The sequence below is a fragment of the Contarinia nasturtii genome, unplaced genomic scaffold (genome assembly GCF_009176525.2).
Source record: "Contarinia nasturtii isolate CC-2019 unplaced genomic scaffold, AAFC_CNas_1.1 Cnas_scaffold_4311, whole genome shotgun sequence".
Lineage (NCBI taxonomy): Eukaryota > Metazoa > Arthropoda > Insecta > Diptera > Cecidomyiidae > Contarinia > Contarinia nasturtii.
Window position 1 is genome coordinate 1,673,971 of NW_022201606.1, and position 20,413 is coordinate 1,694,383.

The window sequence follows — 20,413 nt, forward strand, 5'->3', positions numbered from 1 at the left end:
AGAGAGAGAGAGAGAGAGAGAGAGAGAGAGAGAGAGAGAGAGAGAGAGAGAGAGAGATCGGTTATTTAATATGGCAACTTGTTGAGGATTTGGTATCCATCAAACGAGTCGAAGAATATTTACGTATAATTATTTCTAACCACATACCTGAGCTGCTGCTGCTGCTGCTACAGCTTCTGTTGATGGTCGTAATTGTTCTTGTTGATGATGCTGTTCCTATTGATAAATGAAAAATTATTTTAAAAAATGAAATGTTGATACATTTTTCTACATTTTTCTAACCACATACCTGAGCATCATGAAATGCTTGAGCTGCTGCTGCCACGTGTGCTGATCGTTGTTCCACTGTTGAACTCTCAAAATCGATTGTTTCAATTTCTGTTCGGCGATGTGTGAATATGTTCACAAATGGATTTCGTGGAAGAGATTGTGAAGGGGTTTGTGAAGGGGTTTGTGAAGGGGTTTGTGAAGATTGAGAGCTGATAGGTCGGTACCGATTTTGTCTCAATGGTGGTGGCGGGCCAGTTGAAAGTATCGGGATTTGTGTAGCAACTTGCATTAAACGTGATGGGAATTCCGGCATTACTTGTGCTGGTAATGATGTTGGAAACGCAACGTTAACATTACGACGCTGGGGAATTGGTAATTCAGATTGTTCATCTTCCTCTCGTGAGCGTTTTGGTGTAGCATAATAATGATGGTGATGAATGGTTATGTGTGAATTGGCACCTAAATGATAATGCGTATCACCACCCGTTTTTTTCTCAATCTCTCTGTTGTCACTCATAATTAGCCCTGAAAAAATAATACAAATCTTATTACTGATTAATTTCTATTATCTTCTTTTTATTATTTTTCTTTTTCATCGACTCGTCTCGTCTCACAACAACAAAAAATGGCGTCAAAAAATGAAATACAATTGGGCAAAAATTAAATCAAACCTTTTTGTTCCTTTTTCAAATGATATAAATGATTATATATTTTTCTTTATGTCACAAAAAACGACAAAAAACGACAAAAAAAGACAAAAAAAGACAAAAAAATAATAAATTCGAAAAAGAAAAAATAAATTCGTCTGTATCGATGCCAAAAATGATCGAACTTGCATCGATGATATTGCAATAAAAACCGTTTACAAAAAAAAATCTGATACAGATTGTTGTTATGGTGGCAATACTGTGCACGCCATGTGTAAAACAAACATATTTTTGATACACTTGAATAGTACAAAAAAAAATTCTTTTACAAAATTAAAGACTCAAAAATATTTTTTGTCTCCAAAAAAATCCCAAGTCAATCGTAAAAATTTCTATCGTTAAAAAAATGCACAAAAAACCAACGCAAATTCAAATAAATCTTAATAATTCTTGGATGATGAACCATTGAAATTTATTGCATCTTACATAAATTACAATGATATAAAAGCCAAACCTGGCAAATGCTTTTTATGAATCATTTCGAAAGTAAAATGAAGGAGACGACATCACCAAATCACAATGTGTGGATAGGAGATTTTAATTTTACCTAACCATTTGGAGCCGATGGTGAACCATTACAAGCTGTTCGAAAACAGAACCGACTTACAATCGAAGCTTCAAACAAGTTTCAAGACATTTGCATAAGCCATGGTTTAAAGCAGTACAATCACCGACCAAACGACCGCCAGAACATAATAGACTATTTATTATCTAACATGGCTATTAGCATAGAATATCTAGATGAAAATTCAAAATTTATCAAACAAAGACCACACGATGCTCGCCATGTAATATTTTCTTTCGTAATAAATAAATTAAAATAAGATTCCCGCGTCATTGCACTTCGACGTGGCTGACCTTTGCGATTAGATCTCAAGTATCTAACTCGTACACGTTATTTTTGATAGCAGGGAAAAGCGTTCGCGCTATCCCTTTTTATCTCTTTGAAAAAAAAAATGAAAGCAAATAAACCAACTACTTTGTTGTGGAACATACAGTTTTTTTTCTAATTGAATGTTAACGCACTGAATGTTGATAAAGTAAATATAGTTTTATTTCGTTGCACTGTGCACAAAGTGTATGACACAGTTTTTTCTCGTAATAATAAAGAACTTTATTCGTGTGTAGAATATTCTCTCTATATTTTAATATATTATTTGATACAGAAAAAAATAGAATATTTCAAAACTGTCAATTTTTCTTAATTTCTATAGTCCATTGCTCACAAAAACTATCAAAGTATTTAATGATGGTGTTGAGGATGACGTTGTTCAAAATCAGCTTTTGGTTCCCCATTCTGTTGTTGATCTTCTATTGCTGGTAAATTATTAACTTCTTCATTATCACCGTTTCGTAGCTGTTGATTCCACATATCAGCATAAATACCTAATAAAAGGATACATGATATAAACAACCATAAATGTTGCGGATAATTGAAATCTTCTTACCATTTCTATTCAAGAGTGCCTCATGTCGGCCTCGTTCAACGATTTCACCTTCTTTCAGCACCAAAATTTCATCGGCGTGTATAATTGTTGATAGTCGATGTGCCACTATGATCGTTGTTCGATTTGCACAGACCTTCGACAAAGCGGATTGAATATTTCGTTCAGTCTGTGTGTCCAGTGCACTTGTCGCTTCGTCTAATAATACAATGGCGGGCGCCTTAAGAATGGTTCGAGCTGCAATTTAAATTCAGATAGTTCAATGTGTTACGTCAGGTAAATACACATATTTTGGTCATTCTAATCAATTACAAACCAATGGCAACTCTTTGTTTTTCACCGCCACTCAAGCGTAAACCTCTTTCGCCAACTTGAGTGTCGTATTTTTCTGGGAAATTCACAATTTTATCATGAATATCAGCAGCACGAGCAGCCGAAATTACATCCGCATCGCATGCACTCAGTCGCCCATATTGTATATTATATTTGATAGAATTGTTGAAAAGAACGGTATCTTGTGGGACGACTCCGATTGCTCGACGCAATGAACTTTGTTGAACGTTTTTAATATTTTCACCATCCACACATATTGTTCCGCCGTGAATGTCATAGAATCTAAACAAAAGACGAATGATTGTACTTTTGCCAGAGCCTGAAAAAATGTAGAATTTTTCATGAAATTTGCTCTAATATCCATACTAAGAAAAATTATAATTTAAACCAACCGGATGGACCAACGAGAGCAACAGTTTTTCCTTGCGGAACAGAAAACGAGACATTCTTCAAAATCGTGCGATCTGGAGTGTAGCCGAATGTAACATTCGAAAAATCTATTGATCCTCGGACCGGCGATAGATCACGTGCATTTGGTGCATCAACAACTTCTTGCTCTTCTTTCATAAGATCAAACATATTTTCCATGTCGACGAAATTCTTTTGAATTTGCCTGAAAATATAGAATGCCAAATTGTAATTTTCAATGAAGTTTTGCTCTAATAGCCCATACTAAGAAAACTATTATTTAAACTTACCGATAAAATGTGCCGAACCAATTGAGCGGCACGTACAATTGAATAATGTATGATGCGAACAACACATACTGTCCGGGCGTAAGCGTTCCCTCATTCGCAACTAAATAAGCACAAAGAATTGATCCAGCTAGCAAACCACCACATATTACAATATTTTGCGCTGTATTTAATATATTCAGTGTCAGAATTGAACTGAATTCTTCTTTCTGATAGTTTAAAATTGCATCACGATATGCTTCAACTTCATATTTTTCAGCTCCATAGTATTTCACCGTTTCAAAGTTCAACAATGAATCAACGCTACGTGCTTTCTGTGCATTATCAGCTAAGTTCATTCGTCTCTGAAATTTTGTTCGCCATTCAGTCACCAATATTGTCAGCGCTAAAAATAAATCACAAAACCTTAATTCATTATCAATTCAAATTGTAAACAATCACTACTGACCTATATAAAGAACCATCGTAATGAATACGATTAGACCGAAATACCAATTGAATGTGACTGAGAAGAAAACAACAGCGATCAAAATATCGACGATTGTCGGAGTAATCGAGAACAGAATATAATTGAGTAGATTATTAATTGAGTCGGTGCCTCTATCCATAACGCGAAGAACTTCTCCCGTTTTCCGTGCCAAATGCCATCTCAGCGACAAATTATGTAAATGCGAAAATAGTTCAACTTCAATTTCACGTGTCGTAAACTGCTGGATTCGAATCCATAAAAATGATCGAAGATTATTTAATAGGCCCATCGATCCGGTGCCACCTCCTTGCAAAAATTTGAATCCAACATAAATCAATATCCAATCCCAACAGAATACATTCTCTCCGAGACTGTCAACTGCAATTAAATTATATATTAGTTGCAATGTTATGAAATGAATGTGCAGATCAAAGGTGAACATTACCTATCTTTTGATTATAAACCGGCACTAGTACATTTATAAAGCGTCCCGCTATAAGTAAAACAATGCAAAACAAAACACGGCATTGTAGCGCAACACTTTTTTTTGGCCACAAAAATGGCATCAATGTTCGCAATTTTCTCCATCCATTTGCCCAAGTAGAGCGTTCCATCTTGTGAAGAAAAAAGTTATTTAAAACGGTGCGTAACATTCAATGAAATTTAAACCACTTTATTCGATTTATAGTGGCTAAATCGATTAAAGTGGATTGTTTTTTCATTAAAAAACGTCCCCAAATAGCCGGCTGACGAGTAGTTTTTTTTTTCATATCGGAAATTAGATTACGTTAAATATAAAGAGAGAATGAGCCTTACATTATTTCCATCGTTTTCCAGATGAATATAATCGTCTTCATGATTCAATGCTATGCCCGGCGCTTTAAGGCCGATAACAAAAATGAGCAAGCAGCTCGTGTATCGCATTACAAACATCAACATCTCAACTTTGTCACGTAGCGTTGCAAAGACATGTATCCACCACATTTCCTTCTTCAAATTCATTATCGAAATGTTTTCATTGATAAAAACAAGCGTCCAAAATACGAGCAAAACTAAGCCGTGTCCTCTCGTCAGGACGGGAAGCATGTAAAATCTTTCTTTCAATACGAGCCAAATTGAAAATAAAAATGATAGGCACGTTAATGATGAAGCCACAATCTAACAAACAAAACCAAGAAGATGTAATTACACAATTGAAAAGGAATGTTTTAATATTTAAGAGTTTGATGTTACCGTGTATCCATAAAGATGAGCATCTGGGAATAGGAACGATTCAAGAATGAACCTCAAAACCGACAGCGACGGAATGAGGGTCAACAGAATTAATTGTAAACAGTATAATTTCGATGTGGATATTTGTGATGCATTTTCAATTGGAATTGCATATCTTCGATACATAAGCAATTGAACCGATCCGAATATCACAATAAATCCAGCTAACACAGCCGAGCTTACAGTGTCGAGAAAACAATGTGAAATTCCATGGTCCACCCAAATGTCGTGAATCGACACATTTGGTGGACAGTATGAAATATTTTTCAGAATATCCATATTTTCAATGTGTATGAATATTATCGAACTCTGTCAATTAGAAAAAAAAACAACACCTTTTCAAAATCACGTGCCAAAAGATTGAATTAAAATATTAACAAATAAATTGGGCGACATCTATTTCGATAATTAGAGGTCATTCACAATGACTAATTACTATATATCTTTGTATCTATTTACCTATTGATAAAAATAATGGCTTTTTATTGCAAGACGTGTGTGTTTAAAAATTCGAAGAATGCCGATGCATGATTTTTAAATTTCAGTCAACGATATCTGACTTTTGGTGAGAGTTAAACAAGAATGAAATATCACCACACTAACAAGATAACACGCTAACACACCAGTATTTTGCGAGAATGATTTAATTAAATATTTAAAAAAAGCAGCAAGTCATTGAATGGTTAAAACAAATGAAGGTATTCCGCCGTGCCTTATCATGACATAACAACAAAACAAATCACAATGTGAAAAGTCAACACACTCTCATGTCACGTTGATACGTATACGTAAACTTGACATTATATACATGAATGAGTTTTTTTATTGATATTAATTTTACATACAATCGCAAAATTATGTCTTTATTTTAATTTAGTTTAAAATTTATTTGGGATTGTTTCGTATTTAAATGAATGAAATGTTTGAATGTACAAATTAATTTAACTGCCGACTAAGCCCAAGTAATCGTCCATGAGCGTTCCAATCGCAAACTGAAATAAAAACGGCCAATTGTTATTCTCTCGTTTTAGTTAAACCTTTTTCAACGACATCAGAAAAGAATACTTACAATGCCAGTTGCATCAACACGTGTGCCCACAATTTTCAATCGAATTTTATCTTCAGCCGCAATAACAACGTCTTCTTCTTGTGATTTGTAACACGGTGGATTGCCGTTCGGACAAAATTGCATATCGGCCGGAATGGACTGTGGAAAGATGATATTGATTACTACTGATCAACGGTATTTTCAATGGTGTCATTTAACTTACGTGATGTGAAATGAAACATGACAATGGACCGATTTCAGCGAACATTCCCACCTGTAAACAAAGGCCAAAACATTAATCTTTGGTTCTCTTTTTCGCATCAAATTCTCGATTGTTGTTATTTACCTTGTTGACTTGAGTTACGACCGCATCGAGTACTTCACCTTTGAATGGTCGGAAAACAATAGCTTTGTATTTAACTGGATAGACGACGAAGCCTTGTCCAGGTTGAATGAGACCCGAACCAATATTGTCGATTGTTGTCACAGCAATTACGAATCCATATTTGCCCGTGCATGTTCCTTCCACTTCTGTATACAATTTCTGTTTCACTGTTTCCATAAGCTGTGGCCCAAAGTATTTTGGATGCAGCAAAATTTCGTGTTCCAATGAAATCTGTGTGGTAAAATTTGTTAGGTTATGCGTTTCATTTCAAGCGGGTTTTGTTGCTTTCGATTTATTTTGAAAATGTACAGCAAAAATTCATAATATTTTGTACTCACGTGATAAAACATTTTCTAAATTTGATTCGATGTATTCGTATTCCAAATAAATGTTCTTTTTTAATGGATTTTCTGTAAATTCTGTGCAACTTGGATTTGTTTATTGTTCAGCTTCTGCTTGTTGATATACAATTGTCAACATTTACAAGCTTCAGTCGGCATTACGTTTTCTTCTCCTTAAAAAGTGTTACGTATTTTCGAAGAATCTTCTGTAGAGGTCGCTTTCATAGAATTTATCGTAATTTCGAAAATACAACATCCATATTGAATTTATTCATTAGTAAGACAGTCAACATAAAAAGATATCGTCATTGCCACTTATCAACAAAACGAAAAGCAAATAAAAAAGATTAATAATCTCAATTCATCATATTCATCATGAGTGATCATCAAAGTTCGTCAGGTATTGATTCTGATAAATCATATAAAGAAAAATTGCGGGACAAGCTTGCAAGAAAATTACGACAAAGAAAATGTTTAACGAAAGATTTTTCAGAATCTAATACAATAGCCTCACAAAATGTAAATGATTATAAGGAGAACATCGGTGCGACAATGCGAGATTTGCAGTTTAATGTTGGACGTGTTTGCTTTTCATTAACTGGTATATTACGGTAAGTTGATGTTTTAAAATATAAATTATTCGATATTTCATTAATTTTTTGTGTTCTTTTTCACTTAAAGTTACTGGAATGAACGCGCAAATCGAACAAGCGATCAAGATGAACGAATTAAAATACTGGCCGTACGAAATTTCGACGTAATTGGAAAAATTAAGTAATTTGATTGATTTGAAGAAAATTATTTTTCAATTTTTTAATTATTGGAATGTATTGGATTGCTTTTTTCAGTGCAATGGTTGTTGAGCGTCGTGACGAATTCGGACCAATTCAACCCGGAACGTCATCAAGAAATAATGACTCGGTTTTAAATCTCTCTGCGAGTGAGAATGGTTCGAGTGGATCGTCAAATTCTAGAAGTTCACATACAGCATCATCTACAAGTGATATTTTATCTCCCAAAATGGACAAATTCCCCGGAAAATGTACGGACCCAGAAATTCTTTTGAAATATTTATGTGAACAGGTCACGCGCGTGACTTCATGCGTTACCTATTTTCTACTGTAAGTAAAAATCTTCGATACTCGTATTTATTTCATGAGACTATTTTTTGTATAATTTGTTTTTTTGTTTTATCAGCGAATGTAAGGTGGAAGATAAGGACATATTACAGAATATGGAAGAAAAAATATGTTACATGCTCGAAGACCTAAGCAAACTTGTGTAAGTGATTCTTTTATTTAAATAATAAGAGCGTTAACACATGTTTTTTATTTCTTTTCAGCGGATTGGCAAATCGTAAATGCGTCTGATGAATTTGTCGTTTTTTGAATTGTTTTTCATCGATACTCACTTACTTCACTTCGAAATATTACTTTAATTTTGAATAAGCAATTTTTTTTTACCTTTTAGTATTACTTAAAAAAATGTTCCTTAAAAAAAGATTGTATGTTCACCTAAGAGTTATTTAATATTTTTCTTATAGATTTTTTTGTTAAATACGCTCAGGAATAAATGTTAATTGATAAAATACAAAGAAAAAAAATTATAACATAATAAATATGGAGAAATGTTCACAATGAAGGTCAAATATTTTATTTGTACTAGTCAAAAATATAATAAACAAATGTTTTAAGCACAATTGTTACAATTTTTGTACCTGTGTATATATGTGTGTGTAAATGAACTTAAATGCATGCTGCTATTAGTAATAAATTATTACTTAATAATACTTTGATAAAATTAATAGATGTATGATAAAAGATAAGAGAGATTAGAATGAATTAAAAATTGTATCGAATAAAGTTCATAAGAAAATGTTTCTTTCATAGATCCCATGAGAATAAATGATGCTTGACTAACATATCACGCACACCGTCTTTCAACGATTCCCAGTCTGGATTTAAATTGAACGCAAATTGAGCCAATAAACGGAGTTCGCATTTGATTTGCACCCAACCCGGTGAATTCACAAAACTCCATGGATAATACCATTTTTGGACGATTTCCATATTTGAGCACAACACCTCAAACCACAAATGTAACACTTGTTCATTTAAACCAAGACAAACTAACGAACGTAGTTTAACATCCATTTGGGCATGAGCAACATCATGGCTTTGGTTTATCGACTGTACACAGCGATATAGAAGCTCTTCGGGCGTCAAAACCTTTCCGTCTTCATCTAATCGATACGTTTTGCACAAAACTAGACGACTATAGACTGAATCGAAGTCTTTTTCCACTTCCCTTGTGGCTGCTTCTTCTATAAAGAGCCAAGGATGACATGGACCACCCAAAAATGAGGGACGCTTCATGCCATGTTCTAATACGGATTTAATAGCCGGTGCCAATGTTCCACGCACCAGATCAGTGACCGTTTCGCTTATCGCATCATCACCAGCTGACGTATACAGTTTGCTGCGTTCATCGAGCAACTCTACGAATTTTGCTGGGAACCAGCCTCTTAGACCATTCAATTCGCCTATCCAGCAGTGTTCATCCTTTTGACTAACTATGGTAATGATGTCATTTCGACGAAATCCCAATTCATCATCATCGTTCCGCTCAAAATCGTGCAAAGCCTTCGCTCTTCGCTTTCGATTTCGTGACACATTTATGAAGTTCTCATGATCTTTTGCATGACTATCGGTTGAATAATCGGCCACTTGATTTATATGCGCACTTAATTTCGGTTCGATTGTTAGAAAATGACGGCATACTTTTAAAATTGATTCACGTAAATCGACTAAAATTTCAGTCTGACGAATGTTTTTGTTTCGAACATCATCGTCGTTCGAACTATCGCCTCCAAAAAGTAATGTTTGTAGCATTGACTTTGACTTTTTCACTTGTCGCCGAGACAATTGTTGTTTTGGTAGATTGGCTGTTGCTTCTGGATTACCGACCAATCCGCCTTGATCAGCCATCAAGTAGGCCAAATGACGACGTCGATGTGTCTCAATTACTGTTTTACTGAGTGACTGAAGAAAACAAAAAAATAGATAAATTCATTACTATTCAAATGATAAGCGAATATTTCCGATACATACCCCGCCCACTTCCATTGAAATTTCAAACAGAGACTCAACATCATCAATTCCACCGGGAATGTCTGACAATGAATTGAAAATTTGTGCCGAATTCTCCAAGTCTTTCAAAAATGGTTCCTTCATTTTGAGCATACCGAGGGTCAGTTGAAATAAAACAATCGACCCTTCATAGAAGAACCAATCCCATATCCTAAAATTTAATCATATTGTGATGATTACCGAATACTTTCAAGATATTTAATGCAAAATAGTTTGTCAAACTAACCTCAATAAAATTCTAAAGTGAACAACGTTCGCAAAAATCGTTAGAAACCAGTGTAATGTGATCAAAGACAATTCAATGTCGTGACACTTTAACGCTTCATCAACGGCTGTTAAATAGTTTGCGATTAGTGTTTGCATAACTCGTTGGTCGGCTTGCACTCCCAATAACGTTGAGGAATAATACGAAGCTGGCAATAAATCTTCAACGATCGTTGCCCTAAGAGAAAGAAGCAAATTTAAGTAATTTTTGAATTTTCAAATAAAAAACGGGTAATTTTACATGAGCCAAAACGAGTCTTCTTCTTCCATGAGTAGAAGTAATGATGCTGCAATAACGCCAGTGCCTTGACAATAGCCAATATCTGGGAAGAGCCAAGCGATTCCTCGCAAAATTCGCCTCAATCTCGGTACACCAGTGCTGTTTGGCGAACTAAAGCATGCATTTGTCGGCATTATCCTCAGTAGGTCTTTTTCAATCTGTTTCGATGTCATAAGTTGATCGTTACTGGACGCTTTCACTATATCATGATAGGTAGTTTCGGAATTCATTTTCTTCTGCAATGCTCCCGATAATCTCATCCAAATTTGAGCCCTTAATGAATGCGGGATACCGGCTCGAACTAAATTTCGAAGTTTTTCAGTTCGTGGCAATGAAACAGCCACATTATCCCATAATAGTTCACTTGCTTCTTTATTATGTGAAAATTCTAAATGCGCAATCCATTGCTGGCGCTGTTGTTCGTCTTCGGAGAACGGTGTGCTTAACAGCTTATTTGAGCTAGGTTCTGGTCCATCTTCTTCCTCAACTCTAAAGCCAAATTCATCGAATCGATAGTCGGGCTGATTGTTCGGATCTTCAGACTGAAATGATTGAATGAAAAAGTGTTGATTAATAACTGATATTAAATTGTAATTTAAATATGAGAAAAAATCCAAACCTCTGGTTGTGTTAATCTAGCTAAAATATCTTGAGGCCACATTGAAGGCGTAAGTGCAGAAAATGCACCCCCTGGCGATGGATGAATGGCATCATTCATTGTTAAACCTTCAACCATATCCGTGAAATCGCCATCATCCTCCGCACCAGCTGCATCAATCACTTTCTAAACAGACAATATTGAATTATTAATTTTCACACCTGTTCATTCAGTACTGTTTGCAACAAAATCAATATTGTAAATACGTGGGCGCAGCTTATCAGCTGTTAGCAAATCTTTTGTTGAAAATTTACTTTATTATGCAAACTTACTAAATGTTCTTCTTTCCCTACGTAACCGTCATGATCTCTGTTCCCAAAAAATGTTTTCGCTCTCTCCATATTGGCATGCAAATGTTGGTCAAATTGGCTGAATAAATCTCTTAAAAGTGGCACACTGAACATGGATATCTATTTTGTTTCACTCTTGCGTGTTAAAATTTTATGATTCAATTTTGCCTACATTCGGGATATTCTTTTTATGTTTCAATGGAATTTTTTCCTTGTGAATCGATCTTGTGAGTTGTTTTATAAAGTTTCATTCTTTGTAATGCACATTTTTCTATGTTTCATTTTTGAAAATTAGAAATAATTTGAGTCATGATTTTTCTCAACCATTCAATTCATCATGAGTGATCATCAAATTTCATCAGGTAGAAAGATTGAGGGACAAGCTTGCAAGAAAAATACGAAAAAGAAAATGTTTAACAAAAGATAAAGCGTCATAAAATGACTATAAGGAGAAAATTTACAGTTTGATTTCGGAAAGAGCTGTTTTCTTCTATGCGGTAAGTTGTTGTTTCTAACTTGTAATCTAATGCGGTAAGTTGATGTTTTAAATTATAATAATAATAATACACCGCCATGGACTGGCTGTCTTTATTTAGACATAGTAGTAAGTGTTGGCAGGGAACATTACCACCATTAAAACCTGCATCTTATTTTCAAATGTGTACAATTTAATTCTTTTATTTTATATTTAATTAATTTTTTACAGACATCATAGGTGATGACGAGGATTCCTAGGGTTCGGATTACCCCCCTCTGAAATATTTTTGGGAACCCTCAACATTTTTGGAAATGAGGACCTTTTTTTTGCTCTTAACTTTTTTTGGCCGAGAAAATTCTTTCGATTTGCTAGGGGTTTTCGCCAAAAAATTGAAAAGCAAAAAAAAACGATTTTCTCTTCATTTTTAGGATTTGCAAGTCAATTTGAAGTTGGAAAATTCTTCCGATTTGCTAGGGTTATTTGTCAAAAAAGTGAAGAGCAAAAAAAAACGATTTTATCCTCATTTCCTACAAATTGTTGACATCGTCAGGGACCCCCATGGAGTTTTCCAGGGACCCCTTACGGCATTTTGCCATCACAACCCCCTAAAAAAAATTCCGTCATCATCTATGCCAGACATTATATTGAGATATTTCATGGGGTCAATCACGAAATTCTAGTGCATCCAGTTTCTGATAAGATTTCACTAGAAAACTAGAACATTTGAGTGCGTGAAGTTGGCTCTCAGTAGTTTTTCATATAAATTATATGGCCCAAAGGCCAAAGGTTGGCTTCGTTTGTGACGTCATTCTTCGCACTAGATTTACTAGTATTTCTAGTATTCACTAGCGTGATTCGCCCCATGAGATATTTTCAGCCAGATGAATCAGCTCAGCCAGATATCGTCAGGAGCTGAAATGGAGTGAAAACAATAAGTGATTGTAGCAATGTATAAGTAATTATAATCAGAACAATCACTTCCATTCTGCCACAATATTCACCTGATTTATTCAGTGAGCCTGACCAATTGTTACGCGTTGAGCGTCCATACAAAATTGCCCGTCCACTACTCAATGTTGATTTTTCATCGGATGACGACGAAGAAATAAAAGCTAAAATCGATGCAGCCTATATTCGCACAACGAAAAAATTCACATTTTCGCGAATGAGAGCAGGTGGCTATCGCGAAATAAAAGTTCCCGGTATCTTGAATACGGCCATTTTGTATCTCATCAAATTAGAACCAAATTTTAAAATATTCGAGGATCCATTGTTGAAACGTAATGTCATTGTTGCTGTGAATGACGCAGAGATTCTTCGGTTTATGTGAAAAAATTCCTTGATTTTATTACGATTAATCAAAATGAGCGTTTGCAAATGGCTACTGCACGTGATTATGCTGTTGCAGTTAGGGAGGACGCCTTTTCAAAATCGAGTAGTGCATCCATCAAAGCTAGATTGATCGAGAAGAAAACTAATGCAACTGGTTTGGAAGTTGATGGATACATGAGTTCCGCCACACGGAATGATCCATGTGACGGCATACTTTCACAAGCAACTTCGTTCTGACTCAGAACTTCTGAGTGTACCGAGTACTTGCTACATGTTGATAGAATTTGTTGTTTGTGTGTATATCGGACTTGTGGCGCAGTCCATAAGCAGCCACATGTAGCAAGTACTCGGTACACTCAGAACGAAGTTGCGTGTGAAAATATGCCGTCACATGGATCATTCCGTGTGGCAGAACTCAGTGTGGAGCGGTATTTTAAGTGTAAAAGTGGTAAACATAGTAATCGTTTACGCCATGAATTTCGCGTCATCGTACCTGGATTGTGAACTGCACTTTGACGTAACAAAACTGAATTTATTTATATTCAAATTTGGAGCTATTATGTCAAGGCTGTCGAGAAACCCAAAGTGCCTTGCGATGCAAAACTAAAATGGCGAAATGAATGCAATCAATTGGATGAAAAATAAGTTCACTTGGTTTACTTTCGAAGTAGAGGAAGGAATGCACTATCATGAGCCGTGTCGCTACGAGCGGAATCAACGGCTTGGGCCGTCGGATCTAAATCGTCTTATCGACGATGCAATTTATCCGATTGAATACAAAAAAGAAGTGCTACGGCAGTACTATCGACGCCTGAAAGTTAGTGAGACTGCCGCTGCTACTAAAGCAGCTCTTGCAGCTGCCACTGCTATCGAAGAAGCTGCTGCCGCCAAAGAATAATTAATCTTCACTTAATATACTGTTTGCAATATTTTCCAAAGGTGATATTATTATATGCGACAAAAGCTAATCCAAACAATAATTTTAAGCCGTACACAATTACAAAACATAAAAAAAGAAAAAAAATGACTTACATAACCACGAGAATCAAATGAATTTTCAAAAATTGAAGTTTTCCAGGGACCCCCTACGGAATTTTACCATCACAACCCCCTAAAAAAAATTCCGTCATCATCTATGCCAGAAATTTTATTGAGATATTTCATGGGATATTTTCAGCCAGTTGAACCAGCTCAGCCAGATATCGTCAGGAGCTGAAATGGAGTGAAAACAATAAGTGATTTTAGCAATGTATGTGTAATTATAATCAGAACAATCACTTCTATTGTTTTCACTCAATTTCAGCTTCTGACGATATCTGGCTGAGCTGATTCATCTGGCTGAAAATATTTCAATATAATGTCTGAGTTTTTGGGGTCATTTTCACTTATAGTAACTAGAGTAAAAGCGTAAATGCAACTGGCAGTCAAGCTGAACGAATTCAAACAGTACTCCGACAAATTTTGAAATACTCGAAATTTATGATGTAATTTGATTAATTTGAAAAAATCATTTTTTAGTTTATTCAGATTGACAGTGAATTCTTTTTTCAGGGACGAATGAAAATCGTAACTTATCAGGCAGTAGCAATGACTCTGTTTCAAATCTCTCAGGTCGATGTGTGAATGATTCGAGTGGAACACGCACAGTTGTCCAGCGTTGTTCTGAACGTAGGATCCAGAAGTTATTTTGAAATATTTATCTGAAGTGGCCTCGATTAAAAAAGAGAAAAAAATCGATCGGTAAATTTCATTATTTTTCATGTATTTCCATACAAAATATATGAGGGTCGAAAACGACCCACCAACTTAAGATTAGTCGAAATTTTTTAACGTAGGTCTACGGTTAACTAATTAGAATTTTAATACCTGTGTTTTATTTATTTTCAGCACAATGGCAAATGATCTGTAACCACATTCATCCCATGCACTCAAAACGAAAACACGAAATGGAATACGGAGCGAGACACGAAGAAAGTAGTGTATCTGCATATACGCTTCGTGCCTTGCGTCTTATTTTTTATTCCCCTTTCTCATCTTTTTGTTATGAACAGTGCAAATTGAGTGCTTGGGATGAATTGCTTGTTATTTGAAGTGTTCATTGTTTTTTTATCGATACTCACCTACTTCACTTCGGAATATTAGTTTGATTTTGAATTAGCAATTTTTTTACCTTTAAGTATTACTTAAAAAAATGTTCCTCAACGCAAATCGTGTCCTAGGAAGTAGAGCCTTAAGATAATTTACAAGGCTGATCGAAAATGACCTGACTTTTTGAATGAAAGGTGCCACTTTTTACAAACTGATATTATTTTTAAAAAGTACAACCCTTCAAACCTCTACATCACAAATTTGAACCAAATCCGTCCACGGACCTAAAAGTTACAGAGCTTGAAAGTGACCAACCTCTGTCTTTTTTCGAAAAACCAAAAAAAAAGAAATTCGATTTGTGAAATAAACCTAGGGGGCAGACACGTGGAATAGGATTAGACTTTTAGTGTGAAAATTCGAGAAATTGCAATTAAATAGCAACTCATGTGCATGGATTCGCGTGGAATAGCGAAACAGTGCATGGAATAGCAAAAATTGTTTCACTTCAAATCCCTTTGACATTTCTTTTGACGTTTATTGATGGATTAGTGGAATAGTGCGGAATAGCAGAATTAACATTTTTGACCGAAAAAGTGCATGGAATAGGAAAAATAGTTTCGATTTCACATTTGTGCTTTTGGATTAGTGGAATAGCAGGATTAGTAATTTATATAGTGGATTCGGAAATTATTCTTGGTGTCTCCCCCTAGAAATAAACATCAATTTTTGTATGATAAGCCCGTCAACAAAATCAAAACTGAGCTTGGTGCTGTTGTTCGGACTCTCTTCTATCTACTAGAGCCACAAGGAAATTCTCTATTGATTTCAGATGTGGTCATAGAAGCTGAGGAAACGAATACCTCGAAAATGGCAGTTTTTGAAGAAATGTCTGAAAAAATCTAAGATATCGCTTTAAGAATGTGCAATATCTTAGTGATTTATTTAAAATAGACCTCGAGCATCATGTTGAACAGTTATTTCATTATATCAGTCCAACATCTGGGCAAGAAAATTTCACTCGAACGGAGGCTGCCGCATTTGCTCAAAATGGTTTCGAGAGGTAGATTTAAGGCGATGTTTAAAGGATTCGTTGCACTAATAAAATAAATATTTTCATTGATTATTAACTAACAGTATCCCACAGAACCTATTCAATGCATTTTGCGATAAGGTATAGTCTACACGGTCATCAAAAACCGATATGTCCACAAAAAGCCATATAATCGCGTTTTTTCTTTGAGCTCGCCTTTTATGTGAGTGTATTTTTCAAAATATTGTTTTATCATCTGAAATAAGTCGGAACGACGCCAAAAGATTAATTCATCCCATTTTTAAATTTTTTGAATGAAAGAAATACTGTCTTGAGCAACAAAAAATAAGTTCCGAAAATTCCACAAAAAGGTGTCACTAAAAGTCGTTCAGACGATAGCAATTTTAGATGACTTTAATACAGTGTGTCCATAACATATAGAAATAGCACTAAATAGTGTCGATATCTATACTATATTGGTGCACTATATATGGAAGATATTCCGCAAGACACCGTAGCTCACGATCGAAGTGAGTGCGGACGGCAAACATGTTGACGCATACACACAGTGCTTTCTACTGCCGCACGGCAATTTGTGATTTTTTCCGTCTACACTGACTTCGATCGTGCGATACGGTGCCGTAAGGCAATATCTTTCATGTATAGTGGACCGATATAGTATAGATATCGACACTATTTAGTGATATTTCTATATATTATGGACACACTGCTTTAATAACGAATCACTTTGATAGTTCTGGTGTGGCTTGGTGAGACCTCTACCTGTCTTCTGAGTGGAAGAATAGGTTAATATAATTGCTTCCCATCCGAATAAAACGATGAAATATGGAATTAAGGTGTATTTTGAGGGTGGTCTCTTTCAAGCTCTGTAACTTTTAGCCGTGGACGGATTTGGTTCAAAGTGATGTAGAGGTTTGAAGGGTAGTACTTCTCAAAAATAATATCGGTTTATAAAAAGTGTCACCTTTCATTCAAAAAGTCAGGTCATTTTCGATCAGCCTTGTAATACTATCTTAATTAGTTGCACACATGTTTTTCTTATACATTTTTTTGTTAAATACACACAAGAGATAAACCCCACAAATTATTTTAGGATTCCTATTAAAAAATGAATTTGTTAGGTTTCCTTATAAAATCGCAATATTTTAACAGGAATCCTAATAAATTGGCGCGCTTAAACGTCAAAGCCAACTTCACTGTGTTGAAACAAAACATGTTTTATTATTTAAAGGTTTCCTAATAAAATGTTGCCATATTATAAGGAAACCTTACAAATAAATATTTTAATAGGAATCCTAAAATGATTTGTCAGGTTTATTTTTTGTGTGTACGCTCAGGAATAAATGTTAATTAATAAAATACAAAAAAAAAAAAGAAAGAAAAAAATTTATAACATAATAAATATGCAGAAATGTCCACAATAAAGGTCAAATATTTTATTTGTACTTGTCAAAAATATAATAAACAGATGTTTTAAGCACAATTGTTACAATTTGCATATATATGTGTGTGTAAATGAACTTAAATATACAATTGATGACTGAAATATATGAACGAAAAAATGCGTGCTGCTATTAGTAATAAATTATTACCTTATAATACTTTGATAAATAGCTGCATTCGACATTGTATGATAAAAGATAGGAGAGATTAGAAAGAATTAAAAATTGTATCGAATAAAGTTCATAAGAAAATGTTTCTTTCATAGATCCCATGAGAATAAATGATGCTTGACTAACATATCACGCACACCGTCTTTCAACGGTTGACTTTCAATTCCTTTTTTCGGTGGCAATTCCCAGTCTGGATTTAAATTGAACGCAAATTGAGCCAATAAACGGAGTTCGCATTTGATTTGCACCCAACCCGGTGAATTAACAAAACTCCATGGATAATACCATTTTTGGACGATTTCCATATTTGAGCACAACACTTCAAACCACAAATGTAACACTTGTTCATTTAAACCAAGACAAACTAACGAACGTAGTTTAACATCCATTTGGGCATGAGCAACATCATGGCTTTGGTTTATCGACTGTACACAGCGATATAGGAGCTCTTCGGGCGTCAAAACCTTTCCGTCTTCATCTAATCGATACGTTTTGCACAAAACTAGACGACTATAGACTGAATCAAAGTCTTTTTCCACTTCCCTTGTGGCTGCTTCTTCTATAAAAAGCCAAGGATGACATGGACCACCCAAAAATGAGGGACGCTTCATGCCATGTTCCAATACGGATTTAATAGCCGGTGCCAATGTTCCACGCACCAGATTAGTGACCGTTTCGCTTATCGCATCATCACCAGCTGACGTATACAGTTTGCTGCGTTCATCGAGCAACTCTACGAATTTTGCTGGGAACCAGCCTCTTAGACCATTCAATTCGCCTATCCAGCAGTGTTCATCCTTTTGACTAACTATGGTAATGATGTCATTTCGACGAAATCCCAATTCATCATCATCGTTCCGTTCGAAATCGTGCAAAGCCTTCGCTCTTCGCTTTCGATTTCGTGACACATTTATGAAGTTCTCATGATCTTTTGCATGACTATCGGTTGAATAATCGGCCACTTGATTTATATGCGCACTTAATTTCGGTTCGATTGTTAGAAAATGACGGCATACTTTTAAAATTGATTCACGTAAATCGACTAAAATTTCAGTCTGACGAATGTTTTTGTTTCGAACGTCATCGTCGTTCGAACTATCGCCTCCAAAAAGTAATGTTTGTAGCATTGACTTTGACTTTTTCACTTGTCGCCGAGACAATTGTTGTTTTGGTAGATTGGCTGTTGCTTCTGGATTACCGACCAATCCGCCTTGATTTGTCGGCATTATCCTCAGTAGGTCTTTTTCAATCTGTTTCGATGTCATAAGTTGATCGTTACTGGACGCTTTCACTATATCATGATAGGTAGTTTCGGAATTCATTTTCTTCTGCAATGCTCCCGATAATCTCATCCAAATTTGATCCCTTAATGAATTCGGGATACCGGCTCGAACTAAATTTCGAAGTTTTTTAGTTCGTGGCAATGAAACAGCCACATTATCCCATAATAGTTCACTTGCTTCTTTATTATGCGAAAATTCTAAATGTGCAATCCATTGCTGGCGCTGTTGTTCGTCTTCGGAGAACGGTGTGCTTAACAGCTTATTTGAGCTAGGTTCTGGTCCATCTTCTTCCTCAACTCTAAAGCCAAATTCATCGAATCGATAGTCAGGCTGATTGTTTGGATCTTCAGACTGAAATGATTGAATGAAAAAGTGTTGATTAATAACTGATATTAAATTGTAATTTAAATATGAGAAAAAATTCAAACCTCTGGTTGTGTTAATCTAGCTAAAATATCTTGAGGCCACATTGAAGGCGTAAGTGCAGAAAATGCACCCCCTGGCGATGGATGAATGGCATCATTCATTGTTAAACCTTCAACCATATCCGTGAAATCGCCATCATCCTCCGCACCAGCTGCATCAATCACTTTCTAAATAGACAATATTGAATTATTAATTTTAACACCTGTTCATTCAATACTGTTTGCAACAAAATCAATATTGTAAATACGTGGGCGCAGCTTATCAGCTGTTAGCAAAACTCTTGTTGAAAATTTACTTTATTATGCAAACTTACTAAATGTTCTTCTTTCCCTACGTAACCGTCATGATCTCTGTTCCCAAAAAATGTTTTCGCTCTCTCCATATTGGCATGCAAATGTTGGTCAAATTGGCTGAATAAATCTCTTAAAAGTGGCACACTGGACGTAACATTTTGTGATTTCTTGTCGGATTTACTCAATTAACACTACTACTGTTATATAGTGTATATATATCTACAATTCTCCAACAAACAGTAT

At 35.3% G+C, this 20,413-nt stretch overlaps 6 protein-coding genes and 1 non-coding gene across 9 annotated transcripts in view; 2 read left to right on the plus strand and 5 right to left on the minus strand.

Annotated features, from left to right (window-relative positions):
* The window catches only part of LOC116350862, a 1,976-nt gene extending 990 nt beyond the window's left edge, over nt 1-986 (minus strand). Inside the window, exons 1-3 of the mRNA XM_031782833.1 lie at nt 942-986; nt 290-795; nt 148-216 (exon numbers count right to left, since the gene is read on the minus strand). Of these exons, the coding sequence (XP_031638693.1) occupies nt 148-216; nt 290-787 (567 nt within the window). The 5' untranslated portion in view covers nt 788-795; nt 942-986. The remainder of the gene's footprint in view (nt 1-147; nt 217-289; nt 796-941) is intronic.
* Nucleotides 987-1,754: 768 nt separating this feature from the next.
* On the plus strand, nt 1,755-1,913 carry LOC116350958. The gene has a single exon (XR_004202064.1). It is a non-coding gene; the product is annotated as a U1 spliceosomal RNA (small nuclear RNA).
* Nucleotides 1,914-2,094: 181 nt separating this feature from the next.
* On the minus strand, nt 2,095-5,901 carry LOC116350871 (ATP-binding cassette sub-family B member 6, mitochondrial). The gene is made up of 10 exons (XM_031782843.1): nt 5,651-5,901; nt 5,153-5,500; nt 4,736-5,077; nt 4,365-4,533; nt 3,899-4,297; nt 3,454-3,835; nt 3,148-3,368; nt 2,739-3,074; nt 2,426-2,659; nt 2,095-2,363 (listed from the first exon to the last, which is right to left on the minus strand). Exons 2-10 carry the CDS (start codon nt 5,468-5,470, stop codon nt 2,221-2,223), a joined length of 2,544 nt encoding a protein of 847 aa, XP_031638703.1. The 5' UTR covers nt 5,471-5,500; nt 5,651-5,901; the 3' UTR covers nt 2,095-2,220.
* A 145-nt stretch (nt 5,902-6,046) lies between these two features.
* On the minus strand, nt 6,047-7,116 carry LOC116350953 (DNA-directed RNA polymerase II subunit RPB7). Its single transcript, XM_031782975.1, has 5 exons — nt 6,963-7,116; nt 6,586-6,855; nt 6,463-6,513; nt 6,261-6,398; nt 6,047-6,183 (listed from the first exon to the last, which is right to left on the minus strand). Exons 1-5 carry the CDS (start codon nt 6,972-6,974, stop codon nt 6,133-6,135), a joined length of 522 nt encoding a protein of 173 aa, XP_031638835.1. The 5' UTR covers nt 6,975-7,116; the 3' UTR covers nt 6,047-6,132.
* A 105-nt stretch (nt 7,117-7,221) lies between these two features.
* On the plus strand, nt 7,222-8,664 carry LOC116350952. 3 transcript variants are annotated; one of them, XM_031782972.1, is made up of 6 exons: nt 7,222-7,365; nt 7,450-7,576; nt 7,647-7,739; nt 7,814-8,086; nt 8,163-8,246; nt 8,308-8,664. In XM_031782972.1, exons 1-6 carry the CDS (start codon nt 7,341-7,343, stop codon nt 8,333-8,335), a joined length of 630 nt encoding a protein of 209 aa, XP_031638832.1. In that variant the 5' UTR covers nt 7,222-7,340; the 3' UTR covers nt 8,336-8,664. The 3 variants fall into 3 exon arrangements, with proteins under 3 accessions (XP_031638832.1, XP_031638831.1, XP_031638833.1); XM_031782973.1 differs by having other exon boundaries at nt 7,226-7,365; nt 7,459-7,576; XM_031782971.1 differs by having other exon boundaries at nt 7,223-7,576.
* LOC116350951 (small G protein signaling modulator 3 homolog) lies at nt 8,584-20,385 on the minus strand. Its single transcript, XM_031782970.1, has 7 exons — nt 20,298-20,385; nt 11,589-11,695; nt 11,278-11,442; nt 10,620-11,200; nt 10,341-10,556; nt 10,076-10,265; nt 8,584-10,006 (listed from the first exon to the last, which is right to left on the minus strand). The coding sequence occupies exons 2-7, from the start codon at nt 11,655-11,657 to the stop codon at nt 8,849-8,851; spliced, it is 2,379 nt and encodes a 792-aa protein (XP_031638830.1). The 5' UTR covers nt 11,658-11,695; nt 20,298-20,385; the 3' UTR covers nt 8,584-8,848.
* LOC116350955 (small G protein signaling modulator 3 homolog) lies at nt 18,073-20,388 on the minus strand. The gene is made up of 3 exons (XM_031782977.1): nt 20,191-20,388; nt 19,880-20,044; nt 18,073-19,802 (listed from the first exon to the last, which is right to left on the minus strand). Exons 1-3 carry the CDS (start codon nt 20,257-20,259, stop codon nt 18,258-18,260), a joined length of 1,779 nt encoding a protein of 592 aa, XP_031638837.1. The 5' UTR covers nt 20,260-20,388; the 3' UTR covers nt 18,073-18,257.
* Between the last annotated feature and the right edge of the window lie 25 nt (nt 20,389-20,413).

What these genes read in the sequence shown, in the direction of transcription:
- LOC116350952 (XM_031782971.1), top strand. Translation starts at nt 7,341, where the DNA reads ATGAGTGATCATCAAAGTTCGTCAGGTATTGATTCTGATAAATCATAT. An exon ending in TCATTAACTGGTATATTACG is followed by an intron (nt 7,577 to 7,646) that starts GTAAGTTGATGT and finishes TTTCACTTAAAG; the next exon opens with TTACTGGAATGAACGCGCAA. An exon ending in GACGTAATTGGAAAAATTAA is followed by an intron (nt 7,740 to 7,813) that starts GTAATTTGATTG and finishes TGCTTTTTTCAG; the next exon opens with TGCAATGGTTGTTGAGCGTC.
- LOC116350955 (XM_031782977.1), bottom strand. Translation starts at nt 20,259, where the DNA reads ATGGAGAGAGCGAAAACATTTTTTGGGAACAGAGATCATGACGGTTAC. An exon ending in TAGGGAAAGAAGAACATTTA is followed by an intron (nt 20,045 to 20,190) that starts GTAAGTTTGCAT and finishes TTGTCTATTTAG; the next exon opens with AAAGTGATTGATGCAGCTGG. An exon ending in CTAGATTAACACAACCAGAG is followed by an intron (nt 19,803 to 19,879) that starts GTTTGAATTTTT and finishes CAATCATTTCAG; the next exon opens with TCTGAAGATCCAAACAATCA.
- LOC116350871 (XM_031782843.1), bottom strand. Translation starts at nt 5,470, where the DNA reads ATGGATATTCTGAAAAATATTTCATACTGTCCACCAAATGTGTCGATT. An exon ending in TGGAAAACGATGGAAATAAT is followed by an intron (nt 4,534 to 4,735) that starts GTAAGGCTCATT and finishes TTTCTTCACAAG; the next exon opens with ATGGAACGCTCTACTTGGGC. An exon ending in TGGTTCGGCACATTTTATCG is followed by an intron (nt 3,369 to 3,453) that starts GTAAGTTTAAAT and finishes CTATATTTTCAG; the next exon opens with GCAAATTCAAAAGAATTTCG.
- LOC116350953 (XM_031782975.1), bottom strand. An exon ending in CATGTTTCATTTCACATCAC is followed by an intron (nt 6,399 to 6,462) that starts GTAAGTTAAATG and finishes ATCTTTCCACAG; the next exon opens with TCCATTCCGGCCGATATGCA. An exon ending in GTGTTGATGCAACTGGCATT is followed by an intron (nt 6,184 to 6,260) that starts GTAAGTATTCTT and finishes TTTTTATTTCAG; the next exon opens with TTTGCGATTGGAACGCTCAT.
- LOC116350951 (XM_031782970.1), bottom strand. Translation starts at nt 11,657, where the DNA reads ATGGAGAGAGCGAAAACATTTTTTGGGAACAGAGATCATGACGGTTAC. An exon ending in TAGGGAAAGAAGAACATTTA is followed by an intron (nt 11,443 to 11,588) that starts GTAAGTTTGCAT and finishes TTGTCTGTTTAG; the next exon opens with AAAGTGATTGATGCAGCTGG. An exon ending in CACTTTAGAATTTTATTGAG is followed by an intron (nt 10,266 to 10,340) that starts GTTAGTTTGACA and finishes ATTAAATTTTAG; the next exon opens with GATATGGGATTGGTTCTTCT.